The sequence below is a fragment of the Oncorhynchus mykiss genome, chromosome 25 (genome assembly GCF_057628025.1).
Source record: "Oncorhynchus mykiss isolate SJ-2025 chromosome 25, ASM5762802v1, whole genome shotgun sequence".
Classification (NCBI taxonomy): Eukaryota; Metazoa; Chordata; class Actinopteri; order Salmoniformes; family Salmonidae; genus Oncorhynchus; species Oncorhynchus mykiss.
In genome coordinates this window covers 92,550,001-92,569,746 of record NC_143046.1, presented here as the reverse complement: position 1 = coordinate 92,569,746, position 19,746 = coordinate 92,550,001, and the positions used below count along the sequence as shown (strand labels likewise).

At 44.4% G+C, this 19,746-nt stretch overlaps 1 protein-coding gene across 1 annotated transcript in view; it reads left to right on the top strand.

Moving 5' to 3' along the window:
* atrn (attractin) overlaps positions 1-19,746 on the top strand; it is a 238,845-nt gene that overhangs the window by 69,618 nt on the left and 149,481 nt on the right. The window contains 4 exon segments of the mRNA XM_090221488.1: positions 7,618-7,702; positions 11,594-11,817; positions 15,147-15,268; positions 15,430-15,568. Coding sequence (XP_090077614.1) covers positions 7,618-7,702; positions 11,594-11,817; positions 15,147-15,268; positions 15,430-15,568 — 570 coding nt within the window.

Genomic DNA, 19,746 nt, shown 5'->3' with positions numbered 1-19,746 from the left:
TTGTGTTGTCTCCTCGGCAGATCAGGGTCATTGTGTTGTCTCCTCAGCAGATCAGTCATTGTTTTGTCTCCTCTGCAGATCAGTCATTGTGTTGTCTCCTCAGCAGATCAAGGTCATTGTGTTGTCTCCTCAGCAGATCAGGGTCATTGTGTTGTCTCCTCAGCAGATCAGGGTCATTGTGTTGTCTCCTCAGCAGATCAGGGTCATTGTGTTGTCTCCTCAGCAGATCAGGGTCATTGTGTTGTCTCCTCAGCAGATCAGGGTCATTGTGTTGTCTCCTCAGCAGATCAGGGTCATTGTGTTGTCTCCTCAGCAGATCAGGGTCATTGTGTTGTCTCCTCAGCAGATCAGGGTCATTGTGTTGTCTCCTCAGCAGATCAGTCATTGTGTTGTCTCCTCAGCAGATCAGGGTCATTGTGTTGTCTCCTCGGCAGATCAGGGTCATTGTGTTGTCTCCTCGGCAGATCAGAGTCATTGTGTTGTCTCCTCTGCAGATCATAGTCATTGCGTTGTCTCCTCTGCAGATCATAGTCATTGTATTGTCTCCTCTGCAGATCAGAGTCATTGTGTTGTCTCCTCTGCAGATCAGTCATTGTTTTGTCTCCTCTGCAGATCAGTCATTGTGTTGTCTCCTCAGCAGATCATGGTCATTGTGTTGTCTCCTCAGCAGATCAGGGTCATTGTGTTGTCTACTCAGCAGATCAGGGTCATTGTGTTGTCTACTCAGCAGATCAGGGTCATTGTGTTGTCTCCTCAGCAGATCAGGGTCATTGTGTTGTCTCCTCAGCAGATCAGGGTCATTGTGTTGTCTCCTCAGCAGATCAGGGTCATTGTGTTGTCTCCTCAGCAGATCAGGGTCATTGTGTTGTCTCCTCTGCAGATCAGAGTCATTGTGTTGTCTCCTCTGCAGATCAGGGTCATTGTGTTCGATTTTTGAGAAAAAGGTCTTTAGTTTAGCCGGTATGGCGGCGTTGGTGATGTGGCTGGCTTTCCTTTTGCAATCTGCGATCGTTAGGAGCCTTGTGTCCAACCCCTGAGTTAGACAGTCGCTGTGTTGATAAAAGTTTGGGAGCATGGTTCTCAAATTAGTTTTGTTAAAGCCCCCGCAACAACTACCTCCGGGAATGTGGTCTCCAGGTTGTTCAGGGTCGAACGAAGATCTTTGGGAGCTTTTTTGCTGTCGGCTTGGGATGGGATGTACACAGCCGTGGCGATAATCCCAGAGAACCCTCTCGGAAGAATGGGCCTCTGGGGACAGCTAGGTAATTGTTGTGTAATTACGGCAGATACTGACTGACTTGCTCTGAGGACTAATGGTTCCTTCTTAACGAGCTGAAGTCATTAGAAAAGACGATTTAAGGCCTGTTTACTGTAACGGACGATTTAAGACGGTTTCTTCTCCTGACGTTAGTTCAGAACTGATCGTCAGTCTGCTGTTAGCAGTCAGGACCACCAGAGGGAGCGGTGTACCCACAACAGTCCTGCAGAGAGACACTGGCCTTGTAGAGTAGTAACACGATGTGGAAGCCTTGTGTCTCAAGACCAGGGTAGCTACATCAATACATTATCCTACCTCTACTACCACAGAGGGTAGCTACATCAATACATCCTACCTCTACTACCACAGAGGGTGGCTACATCAATACATTATCCTACCTCTACTACCACAGAGGGTAGCTACATCAATACATTCTGCTACTACCACAGAGGGTAGCTACATCAATACATTATGCTACTACCACAGAGGGTAGCTACATCAATACATTATCCTACTACCACAGAGGGTAGCTACATCAATACATTATCCTACCTCTACTACCACAGAGGGTGGCTACATCAATACATTATCCTACCTCTACTACCACAGAGGGTAGCTACATCAATACATTATCCTACCTCTACTACCACAGAGGGTAGCTACATCAATACATTATGCTACTACCACAGAGGGTAGCTACATCAATACATTCTGCTACTACCACAGAGGGTAGCTACATCAATACATTATCCTACCTCTACTACCACAGAGGTTAGCTACATCAATACATTATCCTACCTCTACTACCACAGAGGGTAGCTACATCAATACATTCTGCTACTACCTCTACTACCACAGAGGGTAGCTACATCAATACATACTGCTACTACCTCTACTACCACAGAGGGTAGCTACATTAATACATGATCCTACCTCTACTACCACAGAGGGTAGCTACATCAATACATTCTGCTACTACCACAGAGGGTAGCTACATCAATACATTCTGCTACTACCACAGAGGGTAGCTACATCAATACATTCTGCTACTACCTCTACTACCACAGAGGGTAGCTACATCAATACATTCTGCTACTACCACAGAGGGTAGCTACATCAATACATTCTGCTACTACCTCTACTACCACAGAGGGTAGCTACATCAATACATTCTGCTACTACCACAGAAGGTAGCTACATCAACACATTCTACTACTACCTCTACTACCACAGAGGGTAGCTACATCAATACATTATTCTACCTCTACTACCACAGAGGGTAGCTACATCAATACATTCTGCTACTACCTCTACTACCACAGAGGGTAGCTACATCAATACATTATTCTACCTCTACTACCACAGAGGGTAGCTACATCAATACATTCTGCTACTACCTCTACTACCACAGAGGGTAGCTACATCAATACATTATTCTACCTCTACTACCACAGAGGGTAGCTATATCAATACATTCTGCTACTACCACAGAGGGTAGCTACATCAATACATTCTGTTACTACCTCTACTACCACAGAGGCCAGCTACATCAATACATTATTCTATCTCTACTACCACAGAGGGTAGCTACATCAATACATTCTGCTACTACCTCTACTACCACAGAGGGTAGCTACATCAATACATTCTGCTACTACCTCTACTACCACAGAGGGTAGCTACATCAATACATTCTGCTACTACCTCTACTACCACAGAGGGTAGCTACATCAATACATTATTCTACCTCTACTACTACAGAGGGTAGCTACATCAATACATTCTGCTACTACCTCTACTACCACAGAGGGTAGCTACATCAATACATTATTCTACCTCTACTACCACAGAGGGTAGCTACATCAATACATTCTGCTACTACCTCTACTACCACAGAGGGTAGCTACATCAATACATTATTCTACCTCTACTACCACAGAGGGTAGCTACATCAATACATTCTGCTACTACCTCTACTACCACAGAGGGTGGCTACATCAATACATTCTGCTACTACCACAGAAGGTAGCTACATCAATACATTCTGCTACTACCACAGAGGGTAGCTACATCAATACATTCTGCTACTACCACAGAGGGTAGCTACATCAATACATTCTGCTACTACCACAGAGGGTAGCTACATCAATACATTCTGGTACCACCACAGAGGGTAGCTACATCAATACATTATGCTACTACCTCAGAGGGTAGCTACATCAATACATTCTGCTACTACCTCTACTACCACAGAGGGTAGCTACATCAATACATTATTCTACCTCTACTACCACAGAGGGTAGCTACATCAATACATTCTGCTACTACCACAGAGGGTAGCTACATCAATACATTCTGCTACTACCACAGAGGGTAGCTACATCAATACATTCTGCTTCTACCACAGAGGGTAGCTACATCAATACATTCTGCTACTACCACAGAGGGTAGCTACATCAATACATTCTGCTACTACCTCTACTACCACAGAGGGTAGCTACATCAATACATTCTGCTACTACCTCTACTACCACAGAGGGTAGCTACATCAATACATTCTGCTACTACCACAGAGGGTAGCTACATCAATACATTCTGCTACTACCTCTACTACCACAGAGGGTAGCTACATCAATACATTATTCTACCTCTACTACCACAGAGGGTAGCTACATCAATACATTCTGCTACTACCTCTACTACCACAGAGGGTGGCTACATCAATACATTCTGCTACTACCACAGAAGGTAGCTACATCAATACATTCTGCTGCTACCACAGAGGGTAGCTACATCAATACATTCTGCTACTACCACAGAGGGTAGCTACATCAATACATTCTGCTACTACCACAGAGGGTAGCTACATCAATACACTCTGGTACCACCACAGAGGGTAGCTACATCAATACATTCTGCTACTACCTCAGAGGGTAGCTACATCAATACATTCTGCTACTACCTCTACTACCACAGAGGGTAGCTACATCAATACATTATTCTACCTCTACTACCACAGAGGGTAGCTACATCAATACATTCTGCTACTACCACAGAGGGTAGCTACATCAATACATTCTGCTACTACCTCTACTACCACAGAGGGTAGCTACATCAATACATTCTGCTACTACCTCTACTACCACAGAGGGTAGCTACATCAATACATTCTGCTACTACCACAGAGGGTAGCTATATCAATACATTCTGCTACTACCACAGAGGGTAGCTACATCAATACATTCTGCTACTACCTCTACTACCACAGAGGGTAGCTACATCAATACATTCTGCTACTACCACAGAGGGTAGCTACATCAATACATTCTACTACTACCACAGAGGGTAGCTACATCAATACATTCTGCTACTATCTCTACTACCACAGAGGGTAGCTTATCAATACATTCTGCTACTATCTCTACTACCACAGAGGGTAGCTACATCAATACATTCTGCTACTACCTCTACTACCACAGAGGGTAGCTACATCAATACATTCTGCTACTACCTCTACTACCACAGAGGGTAGCTACATCAATACATTCTGCTACAACCACAGAGGGTAGCTACATCAATACATTCTGCTACTACCACAGAGGGTAGCTACATCAATACATACTACTACTACCACAGAGGGTAGCTACATCAATACATTCTGCTACTACCTCTACTACACAGAGGGTAGCTACATCAATACATTCTGCTACTACCACAGAGGGTAGCTACATCAATACATACTTCTACTACCACAGAGGGTAGCTACATCAATACATTCTGCTACTACCACAGAGGGTAGCTACATCAATACATTCTGCTACTACCTCTACTACCACAGAGGGTAGCTACATCAATACATTCTGCTACTACCTCTACTACCACAGAGGGTAGCTACATCAATACATTCTGCTACTACCACAGAGGGTAGCTATATCAATACATTCTGCTACTACCACAGAGGGTAGCTACATCAATACATTCTGCTACTACCTCTACTACCACAGAGGGTAGCTACATCAATACATTCTGCTACTACCACAGAGGGTAGCTACATCAATACATTCTACTACTACCACAGAGGGTAGCTACATCAATACATTCTGCTACTATCTCTACTACCACAGAGGGTAGCTTATCAATACATTCTGCTACTATCTCTACTACCACAGAGGGTAGCTACATCAATACATTCTGCTACTACCTCTACTACCACAGAGGGTAGCTACATCAATACATTCTGCTACTACCTCTACTACCACAGAGGGTAGCTACATCAATACATTCTGCTACAACCACAGAGGGTAGCTACATCAATACATTCTGCTACTACCACAGAGGGTAGCTACATCAATACATTCTGGTACCACCACAGAGGGTAGCTACATCAATACATTCTGCTACTACCTCAGAGGGTAGCTACATCAATACATTCTGCTACTACCTCTACTACCACAGAGGGTAGCTACATCAATACATTATTCTACCTCTACTACCACAGAGGGTAGCTACATCAATACATTCTGCTACTACCACAGAGGGTAGCTACATCAATACATTCTGCTACTACCTCTACTACCACAGAGGGTAGCTACATCAATACATTCTGCTACTACCTCTACTACCACAGAGGGTAGCTACATCAATACATTCTGCTACTACCACAGAGGGTAGCTATATCAATACATTCTGCTACTACCACAGAGGGTAGCTACATCAATACATTCTGCTACTACCTCTACTACCACAGAGGGTAGCTACATCAATACATTCTGCTACTACCACAGAGGGTAGCTACATCAATACATTCTACTACTACCACAGAGGGTAGCTACATCAATACATTCTGCTACTATCTCTACTACCACAGAGGGTAGCTTATCAATACATTCTGCTACTATCTCTACTACCACAGAGGGTAGCTACATCAATACATTCTGCTACTACCTCTACTACCACAGAGGGTAGCTACATCAATACATTCTGCTACTACCTCTACTACCACAGAGGGTAGCTACATCAATACATTCTGCTACAACCACAGAGGGTAGCTACATCAATACATTCTGCTACTACCACAGAGGGTAGCTACATCAATACATACTACTACTACCACAGAGGGTAGCTACATCAATACATTCTGCTACTACCTCTACTACACAGAGGGTAGCTACATCAATACATTCTGCTACTACCACAGAGGGTAGCTACATCAATACATACTTCTACTACCACAGAGGGTAGCTACATCAATACATTCTGCTACTACCACAGAGGGTAGCTATATCAATACATTCTGCTACTACCACAGAGGGTAGCTACATCAATACATTCTGCTACTACCTCTACTACCACAGAGGGTAGCTACATCAATACATTCTGCTACTACCACAGAGGGTAGCTACATCAATACATTCTGCTACTACCACAGAGGGTAGCTACATCAATACATACTGCTACTACCACAGAGGGTAGCTACATCAATACATTCTACTACTACCTCTACTACCACAGAGGGTAGCTACATCAATACATTCTACTACTACCACAGAGGGTAGCTACATCAATACATTCTGGTACTACCACAGAGGGCAGCTACATTAATACATTATCCTACCTCTACTACCACAGAGGGTAGCTACATCAATACATTCTGGTACTACCTCTACTACCACAGAGGGTAGCTACATCAATACATTCTACTACTACCACAGAGGGTAGCTACATCAATACATTCTGGTACTACCACAGAGGGCAGCTACATTAATACCTTATACTACCTCTACTACCACAGAGGGTAGCTACATCAATACATTCTACTACTACCACAGAGGGTAGCTATATCAATACATTCTGCTACTACCACAGAGGGTAGCTACATCAATACATTCTGGTACTACCTCTACTACCACAGAGGGTAGCTACATCAATACATTCTGGTACTACCTCTACTACCACAGAGGGTAGCTATATCAATACATTCTGGTACTACCACAGAGGGTAGCTACATCAATACATTCTGGTACTACCTCTACTACCACAGAGGGTAGCTACATTAATACATTCTGGTACTACCTCTACTACCACAGAGGGTAGCTACATCAATACATTCTGGTACTACCTCTACTACCACAGAGGGTAGCTACATTAATACATTCTGGTACTACCTCTACTACCACAGAGGGTAGCTACATTAATACATTCTGGTACTACCACAGAGGGTAGCTACATCAATACATTAACGTTTTTGTCAAATTTAGTTTTCCCTGTCTGTTTTCTCTTTCTTTTCTAGAATGTTCTCATTGTCCAGATTTAGCAACAGATAAAAGTGTGTAACTCGTCCCCTCTCCTGTTCTCTTCAGCATGTGATGAGTGGTCAGTGCTGTCCAGACCAGACCTCCACCATGATGTCAACCGCTTCGGACACACAGCCATCTACAGTGACAGGTACGGAAACACCCTCTGATTGGTCAGGTACAGAGACACGTTCTATTGGGACAGAGGGACACATGTTGTACAGATGTTGTACAGTAAACTGGGACAGGTGTTGTACAGTAAACTGGGACAGGTGTGGTAGAGTAAACTGGGACAGGCGTTGTACAGTAAACTGGGACAGGCGTTGGACAGTAAACTGGGACAGGCAGTGGACAGTAAACTGGGACAGGCAGTGGACAGTAACCTGGGACAGGCGTTGGACAGTAAACTGGGACAGGCGTTGGACAGTAAACTGGGACAGGCGTTGGACAGTAAACTGGGACAGGCGTTGGACAGTAAACTGGGACAGGCAGTGGACAGTAAACTGGGACAGGCGTTGGACAGTAAACTGGGACAGGCGTTGGACAGTAAACTGGGACAGGCGTTGGACAGTAAACTGGGACAGGCAGTGGACAGTAAACTGGGACAGGCAGTGGACAGTAAACTGGGACAGGCAGTGGACAGTAAACTGGGACAGGCAGTGGACAGTAAACTGGGACAGGTGGTGTACAGTAAACTGGGACAGGTGGTGTACAGTAAACTGGGACAGGTGGTGTACAGTAAACTGGGACAGGCAGTGGACAGTAAACTGGGACAGGTGGTGTACAGTAAACTGGGACAGGTGGTGTACAGTAAACTGGGTGAGGAAAAAGCCAACGGACCTTTAAAACCAGTTCTGCCCATAGATTATGTAGTTGATTATTAAGAGCTCTGAGGTAGAACGTTAGGCAGGACATCATCCTGTCCCCTCTCATCCTCCTCCTCAGATTAGGCAGGACATCATCCTGTCCCCTCTCATCCTCCTCCTCAGATTAGGCAGGACATCAACCTGTCCCCTCTCATTCTCCTCCTCAGATTAGGCAGGACATCATCCTGTCCCCTCTCATCCTCCTCCTCAGATTAGGCAGGACATCATCCTGTCCCCTCTCATCGTCCTCCTCAGATTAGGCAGGACATCAACCTGTCCACTCTCATTCTCCTCCTCAGATTAGGCAGGACATCATCCTGTCTCCTCTCATCCTCCTCCTCAGATTAGGCAGGACATCATCCTGTCCCCTCTCATTCTCCTCCTCAGATTAGGCAGGACATCATCCTGTCCCCTCTCATCCTCCACCTCAGATTAGGCAGGACATCATCCTGTCCCCTCTCATCCTCCTCCTCAGATTAGGCAGGACATCATCCTGTCCCCTCTCATCCTCCTCCTCAGATTAGGCAGGACATCAACCTGTCCCCTCTCATCCTCCTCCTCAGATTAGTCAGGACATCAGCCTGTCCCCTCTCATCCTCCTCCTCAGATTAGGCTGGACATCAGCCTGTCCCCTCTCATCCTCCTCCTCAGATTAGGCAGGACATCATCCTGTCCCCTCTCATCCTCCTCCTCAGATTAGGCAGGACATCATCCTGTCCCCTCTCATCCTCCTCAGATTAGTCAGGACATCATCCTGTCCCCTCTCATCATCCTCCTCAGATTAGGCAGGACATCATCCTGTCCCCTCTCATCCTCCTCCTCAGATTAGGCAGGACATCAACCTGTCCCCTCTCATCCTCCACCTCAGATTAGGCAGGACATCAACCGGTCCCCTCTCATCCTCCTCCTCAGATTAGGCAGGACATCATCCTGTCCCCTCTCATTCTCCTCCTCAGATTAGGCAGGACATCATCCTGTCCCCTCTCATTCTCCTCCTCAGATTAGGCTGGACATCAACCTGTCCCCTCTCATTCTCCTCCTCAGATTAGGCAGGACATCAACCTGTCCCCTCTCATCATCCTCCTCAGATTAGGCAGGACATCAACCTGTCCCCTCTCATCCTCCTCCTCAGATTAGTCAGGACATCAGCCTGTCCCCTCTCATCCTCCTCCTCAGATTAGGCAGGACATCATCCTGTCCCCTCTCATTCTCCTCCTCAGATTAGGCTGGACATCAACCTGTCCCCTCTCATTCTCCTCCTCAGATTAGGCAGGACATCAACCTGTCCCCTCTCATCATCCTCCTCAGATTAGGCAGGACATCAACCTGTCCCCTCTCATCCTCCTCCTCAGATTAGGCAGGACATCAACCTGTCCCCTCTCATTCTCCTCCTCAGATTAGGCAGGACATCAACCTGTCCCCTCTCATCCTCCTCCTCAGATTAGGCAGGACATCATCCTGTCCCCTCTCATCCTCCTCCTCAGATTAGGCAGGACATCATCCTGTCCCCTCTCATCCTCCACCTCAGATTAGGCAGGACATCATCCTGTCCCCTCTCATCCTCCTCCTCAGATTAGGCAGGACATCAACCTGTCCCCTCTCATTCTCCACCTCAGATTAGGCAGGACATCAACCTGTCCCCTCTCATTCTCCACCTCAGATTAGCCAGGGGTGACTGCTCCCCTCTGCAGCCCCTCCAGGGCTGGTGACTGTGACCTCTGTCAGGGGTCTGTCAGGATGACATCACACAGGAAGTAGGGCATGTAGAGGATTTCGAATAACATTTGATTGGTCGCGTACACAGTTAGCAGGTGTTATGTTGCGTGCAGCAAAACGCTAATGTTCGTAGTTGATGGGGGCTTGCTGTCTCTGCTGTCTCCTGTAGTCCACGATCAGCCCCTTAGTTTTGTTGAGGGAGAGGTTATTTTCCTGGCACTCTGCCAATGCACATTCTCCCTGTCTCGTTGTTGTTTGTAATCAGGCCTACAACTGATGTGTCGTCAGCAAAGTTGATGATTGAGTTAGAGGCGTGCGTGGCCACGCAGTCGTGGGTGAACAGGGAGTACAGGAGGAGGCTGAGCACGCACCCCTATGGGGCCCCCGTGTTGTTGTTTTGTTAATTCTTTCTAATGTGTGAAGTGATTATCTTTTTGTTTTCTCATGATTTGGTTGGGTCTAATTGTGCTGCTGTCCTGGGGCTCTGTAGGTTGTGTTTGTGAACAGAGCCCCAGGACCAGCTTGCTTAGGGGACTCTTCTCCAGGTTCATCTCTCTGTAGGTGAAGGCTTTGTTATGGAAGGTTTGGGAATCGCTTCCTTTTAGGTGGTTGTAGAATTTAACGTCTCTTTTCTGGATTATGATAATTAGTGGGTATCGGCCTAATTCTGCTCTGCATGCATTATTTGGTGTTCTACGTTGTACACGGAGGATATTTTTGCAGAATTCTGCGTGCAGAGTCTCAATTTGGTGTTTGTCTCTTTTAGTGAATTCTTGGTTGGTGAGCGGACCCCAGACCTCACAACCATAAAAGGCAATGGGCTCTATAACTGATTCAAGTATTTTTAGCCAGATCCTAATTGGTATATTGAATTTTATGTTTCTTTTGATGGCATAGATGGCATCTTGCCTTGTCTCTCAGATCGTTCACAGCTTTGTGGAAGTTACCTGTGGCGCTGATGTTTAGGCCGAGGTATGTATAGTGTTTTGTGTGCTCCAGGGCAACAGTGTCTAGATGGAATTTGTATTTGTGGTCCTGGAAACTGGACCTTTTTTGGAACACCATTATTTTGGTCTTCCTGAGATTTACTGTCAGGGTTCAGGTCTGACAGAATCTGTGCAGAAGATCTAGGTGCTGCTGTAGGCCTTCCTTGGTTGGTGACAGAAGCACCAGATCATCAGCAAACAGTAGACATTTGACTTCAGATTCTAGCAGGGTGAGGCCGCGTGCTGCGGACTGTTCTAGGTGCCCTCGCCAATACGTTGATATATATGTTGAAGAGGGTGGGGCTCAAGCTGCATCCCTGTCTTACGCCACAGCCCTCTCGCACGCTCTTTCTCTCTCTTTCTCTCTCTCACTCTCCTTTTTTCCCCTCTCTCTCTTTCTCTCTCTCACTCTCCTTTTTTCCCCTCTCTCTCTTTCTCTCTCTCACTCTCCTTTTTCCCCTCTCTCTCCTCCAGTGTAATGTACGTGTTCGGGGGGTTTAACAGTCTCCTACTGAGTGACATTCTGATGTATACGCCAGCCAGCTGCTCCAGCGCTCCCAACGCTGCCGTCTGTGCAGCAACCTGGCTGGGAGTTCACTGCCTCTGGAATGCTACCCTAGGGACCTGCCAGCCTTGGGACTCGAACCCCGGATTCCTGGATGAGCAGACCGTCTTGGCCTCCTGTGGAACCAGAACATGTAGGTAACCTGTCTATCTAACGAACCTCTAACCCCATTTACCATCATACAGTTTACTACCTCCCTTATCAAAGAGAAAATAAACCCTGCTCTTCCTGGTATTTTATTAAGGCCTTATAACCATAATGGCCCTATAGACCTTTTGAACTGCTGTTTGAGGTACTTCCGGTGTGTTTGGAAACAACTAGCTAACTTTGTCTAGTGGTTTTAGCAACGACAAGGTGGGATGGTCTTTACGACCGGGGGCGAATCATCTGTTTTTTGTTTTTATTTTAGTTGATAGATTTTCCAAAAGAGGGTGGAGAGTAACGTTAGCATCAGGAGGTGGCGGTGCCAGGATAAGTTGATGTTAACCATATATTTTAGTTAACGTCAGCTAGCTAGCTAGCTACATATAAATAGGATCGACAGTCAACAAAATGTGTTTAAAAAAATAGCTTGGTCTGCTAAAAAAACAACAGTGTTAGCTACCTAGCTTGTAGTTAAGCTAGCTAATGAAGAGATTTCCGGTCCCAAAGAGAGAACTATGACAAAAACACAATTACCGCAAAATATGAAATGTTGTATCACTTGAAAATGTGACCCGATTCAGGAAACCTGGCGTCACAAGTCACGACTTCAGTCGTTTTTTTTCCTTTTTAATATATATTTAGTTTGTTGCAGAAATGCCTTCTGGAACATGTGAACTTTCTTCTGCTTTAATAACAAACTTGTATGCCATCTGTAAATACGAGTAAATTCCGGCCTAGTTGGTTTTAGCCACAGAAAAAGTCAACAACCTTCCCACTAGCCGTGATTGGCTGAGATAATGAGTAGGCTGGACATGCAGAGAGAGGAGTTCGGATACAATGTAGAAAATAAGAAAATTGAAGGGAAACCCTTGAATTAGAATGTGTGTTCGAACTTTTTGACTGGTACTGTACATAGGCTCCGATTTGATACAGGAAAAATACATTTTAGTTCTCAATGATTCTGTTTGATTAGAGGAACGAATCAATGAGATTCGGTGAGATGCAATACCATTTGTCACATAAACACATTCGTTGTCCCAAATCAAATCTGCTGCTGATGGAGCTCATGAGCTGGGCCTCTCTGAGCTGAAGTGTGTGTGTTGCATGTGTGTAAATGATGTACAGGTAACTGCCGAAATGAAAGGAACCGCCAACATAAAGTGTCTTCATAGGGCCACTTCAATTCTAGTCCTTTCATCTATTGATACAACAACATTTTTCTACAAGAAATTCCATTATTTGGTGTTTTCTTTATGGTGGTGGAAAACACTGTCTCAGGTGCCGTTCCAGAATCTTCCATAAATGTTCAATTGGGTTGAGATCTGATGACTCAGATGATCTACATCATTATTTGCTTAGTTTTGACAGTGAAGGAGAAGACGCAGCTGTCAGAAAATTTGATATTTAATCTCCTTTGTCTTGATCACATTGAGGGAGAGGTTGTTGTCCTTGCACTGCACAGTCAGGTCTCTGACCTACTTACTATAGGCTGTCTCATCATTGTCGGTGATCAGGCCTACTACTGTTGTGTCGTCAGCAAACTTAATGATGGTGTTGGAGTCGTGCCTGGCCGTGCAGTCATGAGTGAACAGGGAGTACAGGAGGGGACTGAGTACGCACCCCTGAGGGGCCCCCGTGTTGAGGATCAGCATGGCAGATGTGTTGTTACCTACCCTTACCACCTGGAGGCGGCCCGTCAGGAAGTCCAGGATCCAGTTGCAGAGGGATGTGTTTAGTCCCAGGGTCCTTAGCTTATTGATGAGCTTTGAGGGCACTATGGTGTTAAACGCTGAGCTGTAGTCAATGAACAGCATTCTCACATAGGTGTTCCTTTTGTCCAGGTGGGAAAGGGCAGTGTGGAGTGCAATAGCCTCATCTGAGGATCTGTTTGGGCAGTATGCAATTTAGAGTGGGTCTAGGGTTTCTGAGAAAATGGTGTTGATGTGGGCCATGTCCAGCCTTTCATATCACTTCATGGCTATGGACGTGACAGCTACGGGTCGGTGGTCATTTAGGCAGGTTACCTTAGTGTTCTTGGGCACAGGGACTGTGGTGGTCTGCTTGAAAGATGTAGAGATTGAAAATAGCAGTGAAGACACTTGCCAGTTGGTCAGAGCATGTTCTGAGTACAAGACCTGGTAATGGTCCTGCGGCCTTGTGAATGTTGACCTGTTTAAAGGCATCTCCAATCCAAAATTAAATCTTGAATTGGCTTCCTATATTGCAACAAAGCATCCTTCACTCATACTGCCAAACATACCCTTGTAAAACTTTCCATCCTACCGATCCTCGACTTCGGTGATGTCATCTATAAAATAGCCTCCAACACTCTACTCACAAATTGGATGCAGTCTATCACAGTGCCATCCGTTTTGTCACCAAAGCCCCATATACTACCCACCACTGCGACCTGTACGCTCTCTTTGGCTGGCCCTCGCTTCATACTCGTCGCCAAACCCACTGGCTCCAGGTCATCTACAAGACCCTGCTAGGTAAAGTCCCCCCTTATCTCAGCTCGCTGGTAGCACTCGTAGCACGCGCTCCAGCAGGTATATCTCACTGGTCACCCCCCAAAGCCAACTCCTCCTTTGGTCGTCTTTCCTTCCAGTTCTCTGCTGCCAATGACTGGAACAAACTGCAAAAAATCTCTGAAGCTGGAGACTCACATTTCCCTCACTAACTTTAAGCACCAGCTGTCAGAGCAGTTCACAGATCACTGCACCTGTACATAGCCCATCTGTAAACAGCCCATCTATCTACTTACCTCATCCCCATACTGTATTTATATATTTATTTTGCTCCTTTGCACCCCAGTATCTCTACCTGCACATTCATCTTCTGCCGATCTACCATTCCAGTGTTTAATTGCTATATTGTAATTACTTCGCCACCATGGCCTATTTATTTCCTTAACTTACCTCATTTGCACCCACTGTATATAGACTTTTTGTTTTCTTTTTTTCTACTGTATTATTGACTATGTTTGTTTATTCCATGTGTAACTCTGTGTCGTTGTATGTGTCGAACTGCTAAGCTTTATCTTGGCCAGGTCACAGTTGTAAATGAGAACTTGTTCTCAACTTGCCAACCTGGTTAAATAATGGTGAAATAAAATACAATACATTGTTACTATGTTATAATACCACGCTATAATATACTAGTACTACACTAGTACTATACTACCAATATACAATACCACGCTATACTATACTAATACTACACTAGTACTATACTACTAATATACTATTCTAGTGCTAAACTATTACTATTATTTTACCAAAGTATGGTTTAACAAGGTCCTCTCTGGTTGATTTGTAGATGCTGACAACGATCGTTGTGACCACTACACGGACTGCTACAGCTGTACAGCCAATACTAACGGCTGCCAGTGGTGTGCTGTTCAGTGTGTCTCTGTGAGCTCCAACTGTACGGCCGTCACGGTAAGGGCCGGGACGGGTTACTTTACATTTAGATAAGATGGACTTTCACACAATTTGTATTTGGTACCATTAGGGTTGAAAAATGTACGGTAACTTTCATAAAAGCAGGAAATCCAGGAATCGTCATGTATGTGAATGTAAGACGTGTCTTCCTACCCCAGGGGGCCATAGTGGAGTATGGTATCTGCCCCAAAGACAACCCGTCATATGTCTGCAACAAGAAGACCAGCTGTAAGAGCTGTGGTGTCGACCAGAACTGCCAGTGGGAACCCAGAAACCAGGAGTGTATCTCTCTACCTGGTAAGAAACCAGAAGTGTACCTATGTACCTGGTTAGAACCCAGAAGTGTACCTATGTACCTGGTTAGAACCCAGAAGTGTACCTCTCTACCTGGTAAGAACCCAGAAGAGTATCTCTCTACCTGGTTAGAACCCAGAAGAGTATCTCTCTACCTGGTTAGAACCCAGAAGAGTATCTCTCTACCTGGTTAGAACCCAGAAGAGTATCTCTCTACCTGGTTAGAACCCAGAAGAGTATCTCTCTACTTGGTTAGAACCCAGAAGAGTATCTCTCTACCTGGTTAGAACCCAGAAGAGTATCTCTCTACCTGGTTAGAACCCAGAAGAGTATCTCTCTACCTGGTTAGAACCCAGAAGAGTATCACTCTACCTGGTTAGAACCCAGAAGAGTATCACTCTACCTGGTTAGAACCCAGAAGAGTATCTCTCTACCTGGTTAGAACCCAGAAGAGTATCTCTCTACCTGGTTAGAACCCAGAAGAGTATCTCTCTACCTGGTTAGAACCCAGAAGAGTATCTCTCTACCTGGTTAGAACCCAGAAGAGTATCTCTCTACCTGGTTAGAACCCAGAAGAGTATCTCTCTACCTGGTTAGAACCCAGAAGAGTATCTCTCTACCTGGTTAGAACCCAGAAGAGTATCTCTCTACCTGGTTAGAACCCAGAAGAGTATCTCTCTACCTGGTAAGAAACCAAACTTTTTTTTTATTTTTCTGTTTTATACTACTGTACATCTCATCAGAACTGTAATGGTGACTAGTATTAACTTCTTAAATAATTCATTTTTGTTTTATGTATTAGTTATAATGGCATACTGTACTGTAATTGTAGGATTTGGTTCTTCCTAATTAAGTATTAATCATATATAATAGAAAATGACCTATCACATAGCCAATATCCTGTTTTTTTTCTCTACTTTTGATGTTTTCCTGATCAGTTGACAGTTAATGTTGGATGTTTAAACTGACCCCCTGTCTTTTCCTGTCCTCTAGAGAATATCTCTATCTATATACACTACCGGTAAAAATCCTGTCTTGTCCTGTCCTCTAGAGAATATCTCTATCTATATACACTACAGGTAAAAAGCCTGTCTTGTCTTGTCCTCTAGAGAATATCTCTATCTATATACACTACCGGTAAAATGTTTTACAACACCTCCATTTTTAAATGTTTTAAATTAAAATTCACACCGTTTAATGTCTTAATGTACTCTGAAATTAAAGCATAGAACAGATAAACAATTGGAGACGAAGAAATCATAAAATGTTGTTGAACAAAACGATTCTATCTCCATTTTTGACTCATCTAAAGTAGCCACCTTTTTGCAGACATAACAGCCGAACACGATGCTCGTTCTTTCTACAATGGAAACCAAGTATTGTTGGGAAAGTTCTTCCCACCACTGTTGCAGAAGTTCCCACTAATGCGTTGCACTTGTAGGTTGCTTAGCTTCTGCCCAGTTCACCACAAACCAGCTCCATGGGGTTTAAGTCTGGAGACTGTGCTGGCCATTCCATGATTTGAAGCCTACTGCCTTGTTCTTTTCTTCTAAGGTAGTTGTGACATAGCCTGGAGGTATGTTTTGGGTCATTAACTTGCTGTAGGATGAACCCCTGACCAACTAGGCGAACACCAGGGGCGGCAGGATAGCCTAGTGGTTAGAGCGTTGGACTAGTAACCGAAAGGTTGCAAGTTCAAACCCCCTGAGCCGAGCTGACAAGGTACAAATCTGTCGTTCTGCCCTTGAACAGGCAGTTAACCCACTGTTCCTAGGCCGTCATTGAAAATAAGAATGTGTTCTTAACTGACTTGCCTAGTTAAATAAAGATAAAATAAAATAAATAAATTTAAAAAAAAGAGGGTATTGCGCTGCAAAATGCTGGGGTACCCATTTTGGTTCAGGGTGTTACTCACTCTGTGCAGGTCGCAGACTCCGGATCCAGCAAAAGAGACCCAGATCATCACACTTCCTCCTCCATGTTTGACAGTTGGTGTCATACACTGAGGAGCCATCTTGTCACCTACTTGACGGTGTACAAAAGCCCTGCGTGATGAACCGTAGGTTTCTTCCAGTCTTCAGTAATTCACTGGCGGAGCTTCATGGCCCAGGCAAGCCTATTTTTTTTTTCTCATTTTGCCGCCATCGGTCTTACTGCCACGCGACCTGTAGCTCCAAGTCTTGTCTTCACAGTTGAAACTGAGACTTGCTTACTTCGACCAGTGTGAAGCTGTGCTTGAAGCTGTTGTCCTGTGAGCCGCCTATCACGCAAGCTGTTGCCTCTCAGAAACTTGTCTTCTGATTCTGTTGTGGCTTTGGGTCTGCCAGACCTCTTCCTGTCAGAGTTTCCTCCAGTTTCCTTTCGATGGTGTAGGAAACTGTACTCACTGACACTGTGGCTTTCTTTTGCAATTTGTCTAAAGGAAATACCTACACTGTTAAGGGTAATAATGGTGTGTCTTCCTTTGTTAATACTGACTCCCCATCCCGCATGCGGGAGCGTAATCATCGCCTGACATGAATTAGCATAACACAACGGACATAAATATCCCTAGAAAATATTCCTATTCATGAAAATCACAAATTAAATATACTGTGACACAGCTTAGCCTTTTGTTAATCACCCTGTCATCTCAGATTTTCAAAATATGCTTTACAGCCAAAGCTAGACAAGCATTTGTGTAAGTTTATCGATAGCCTAGCATAGCATTATGCCTTGCTAGCAGCAGCCAACCTTGTCACGGAAATCAGAAAAGCAATCAAATTAAATCGTTTACCTTTGATGAGCTTCGGATGTTTTCACTCACGAGACTCCCAGGTAGATAGCCAAAGTACATTTTTTCCCAAAATATTATTTTTGTAGGCGAAATAGCTCCGTTTGTTCTTCACATTTGGCTGAGAAATCGCCTGGAAATTGCAGTCACGAAAACGGTGAAAAATATTCAAAATTAGCTCCATAATATCGACAGAAACATGGCAAACGTTGTTTATAATCAATCCTCAAGGTGTTTTTCAAATATCTATTCGATAATATATCCATCGGGACAATTCGTTTTTCATTAGGACCGATTGGAGTAATGGCTACCTCTGTATTATACGCGAGAATCTCTCTCGGAGCCACCATGTGACCACTTACGCAATGTGGCCGCCTACGGCTATTCTTCAACAGAAATGCGTAAAACTATGTCACAATGCTGTAGACACCTTGGGGAATATGTAGAAAGCGTAAGCTGGTTCATAGCACATTCACAGCTGAATGGGGACTCATTGGAACGCAGGGCTTTCAAAACCTGGGGCACTTCCGGATTGGATTTTTCTCAGGCTTTCGCCTGCAACATCAGTTCTGTTATACTCACAGACAATATCTTTACAGTTTTGGAAATGTTAGTGTTTTCTATCCAAAGCTGTCAATTATATGCATATTCTAGCATCTTGTCCTGACAAAATATCCTGTTTAAAAAGTGAACGTTTTTTTTCCCAAAAATGAAAATACTGCCCCTAGAGTCGCAACAGGTTTTAAGAGGGTAACACAGTCCGTTCCAACACTGCTTCTATACAGACAGAGGGGTTTGGAAGTTAGAAAATCTGGGACACCTGTAGGAATTGTTAGCATTAACTTTCAAAGCTTAGCTTAGCCCGTTACTTTGTTAGCCCGTTACTTTGTTAGCCCGTTACTTTGTTAGCCCGTTACTTTGTTAGCCCGTTACTTTGTTAGCCCGTTACTTTGTTAGCCCGTTACTTTGTTAGCCCGTTACTTTGTTAGCCAGTTACTTTGTTAGCCCGTTACTTTGTTAGCCCGTTACTTTGTTAGCCCGTTACTTTGTTAACCCGTTACTTTGTCAACTCGTTACTTTGTCAACCCGTTACTTTGTCAACCCGTTACTTTGTCAACCCGTTACTTTGTCAACCCGTTACTTTGTCAACCCGTTACTTTGTCAACCCGTTACTTTGTCAACCCGTTACTTTGTCAACCCGTTACTTTGTCAACCCGTTACTTTGTCAACCCGTTACTTTGTCAACCCGTTACTTGTTCCCGGAAAAAGGCCTTTTTATAACTCTGAAAGGTTCTCTTTTTTTATTTACATGTTGTTTTTTGACATCTTGTCGTTTACCTTTGTACCATTTCAGGTTACTAACTGGTTAAGTTTCAATAAAAACTGTGAAAAACTGGGGGATGTTCTA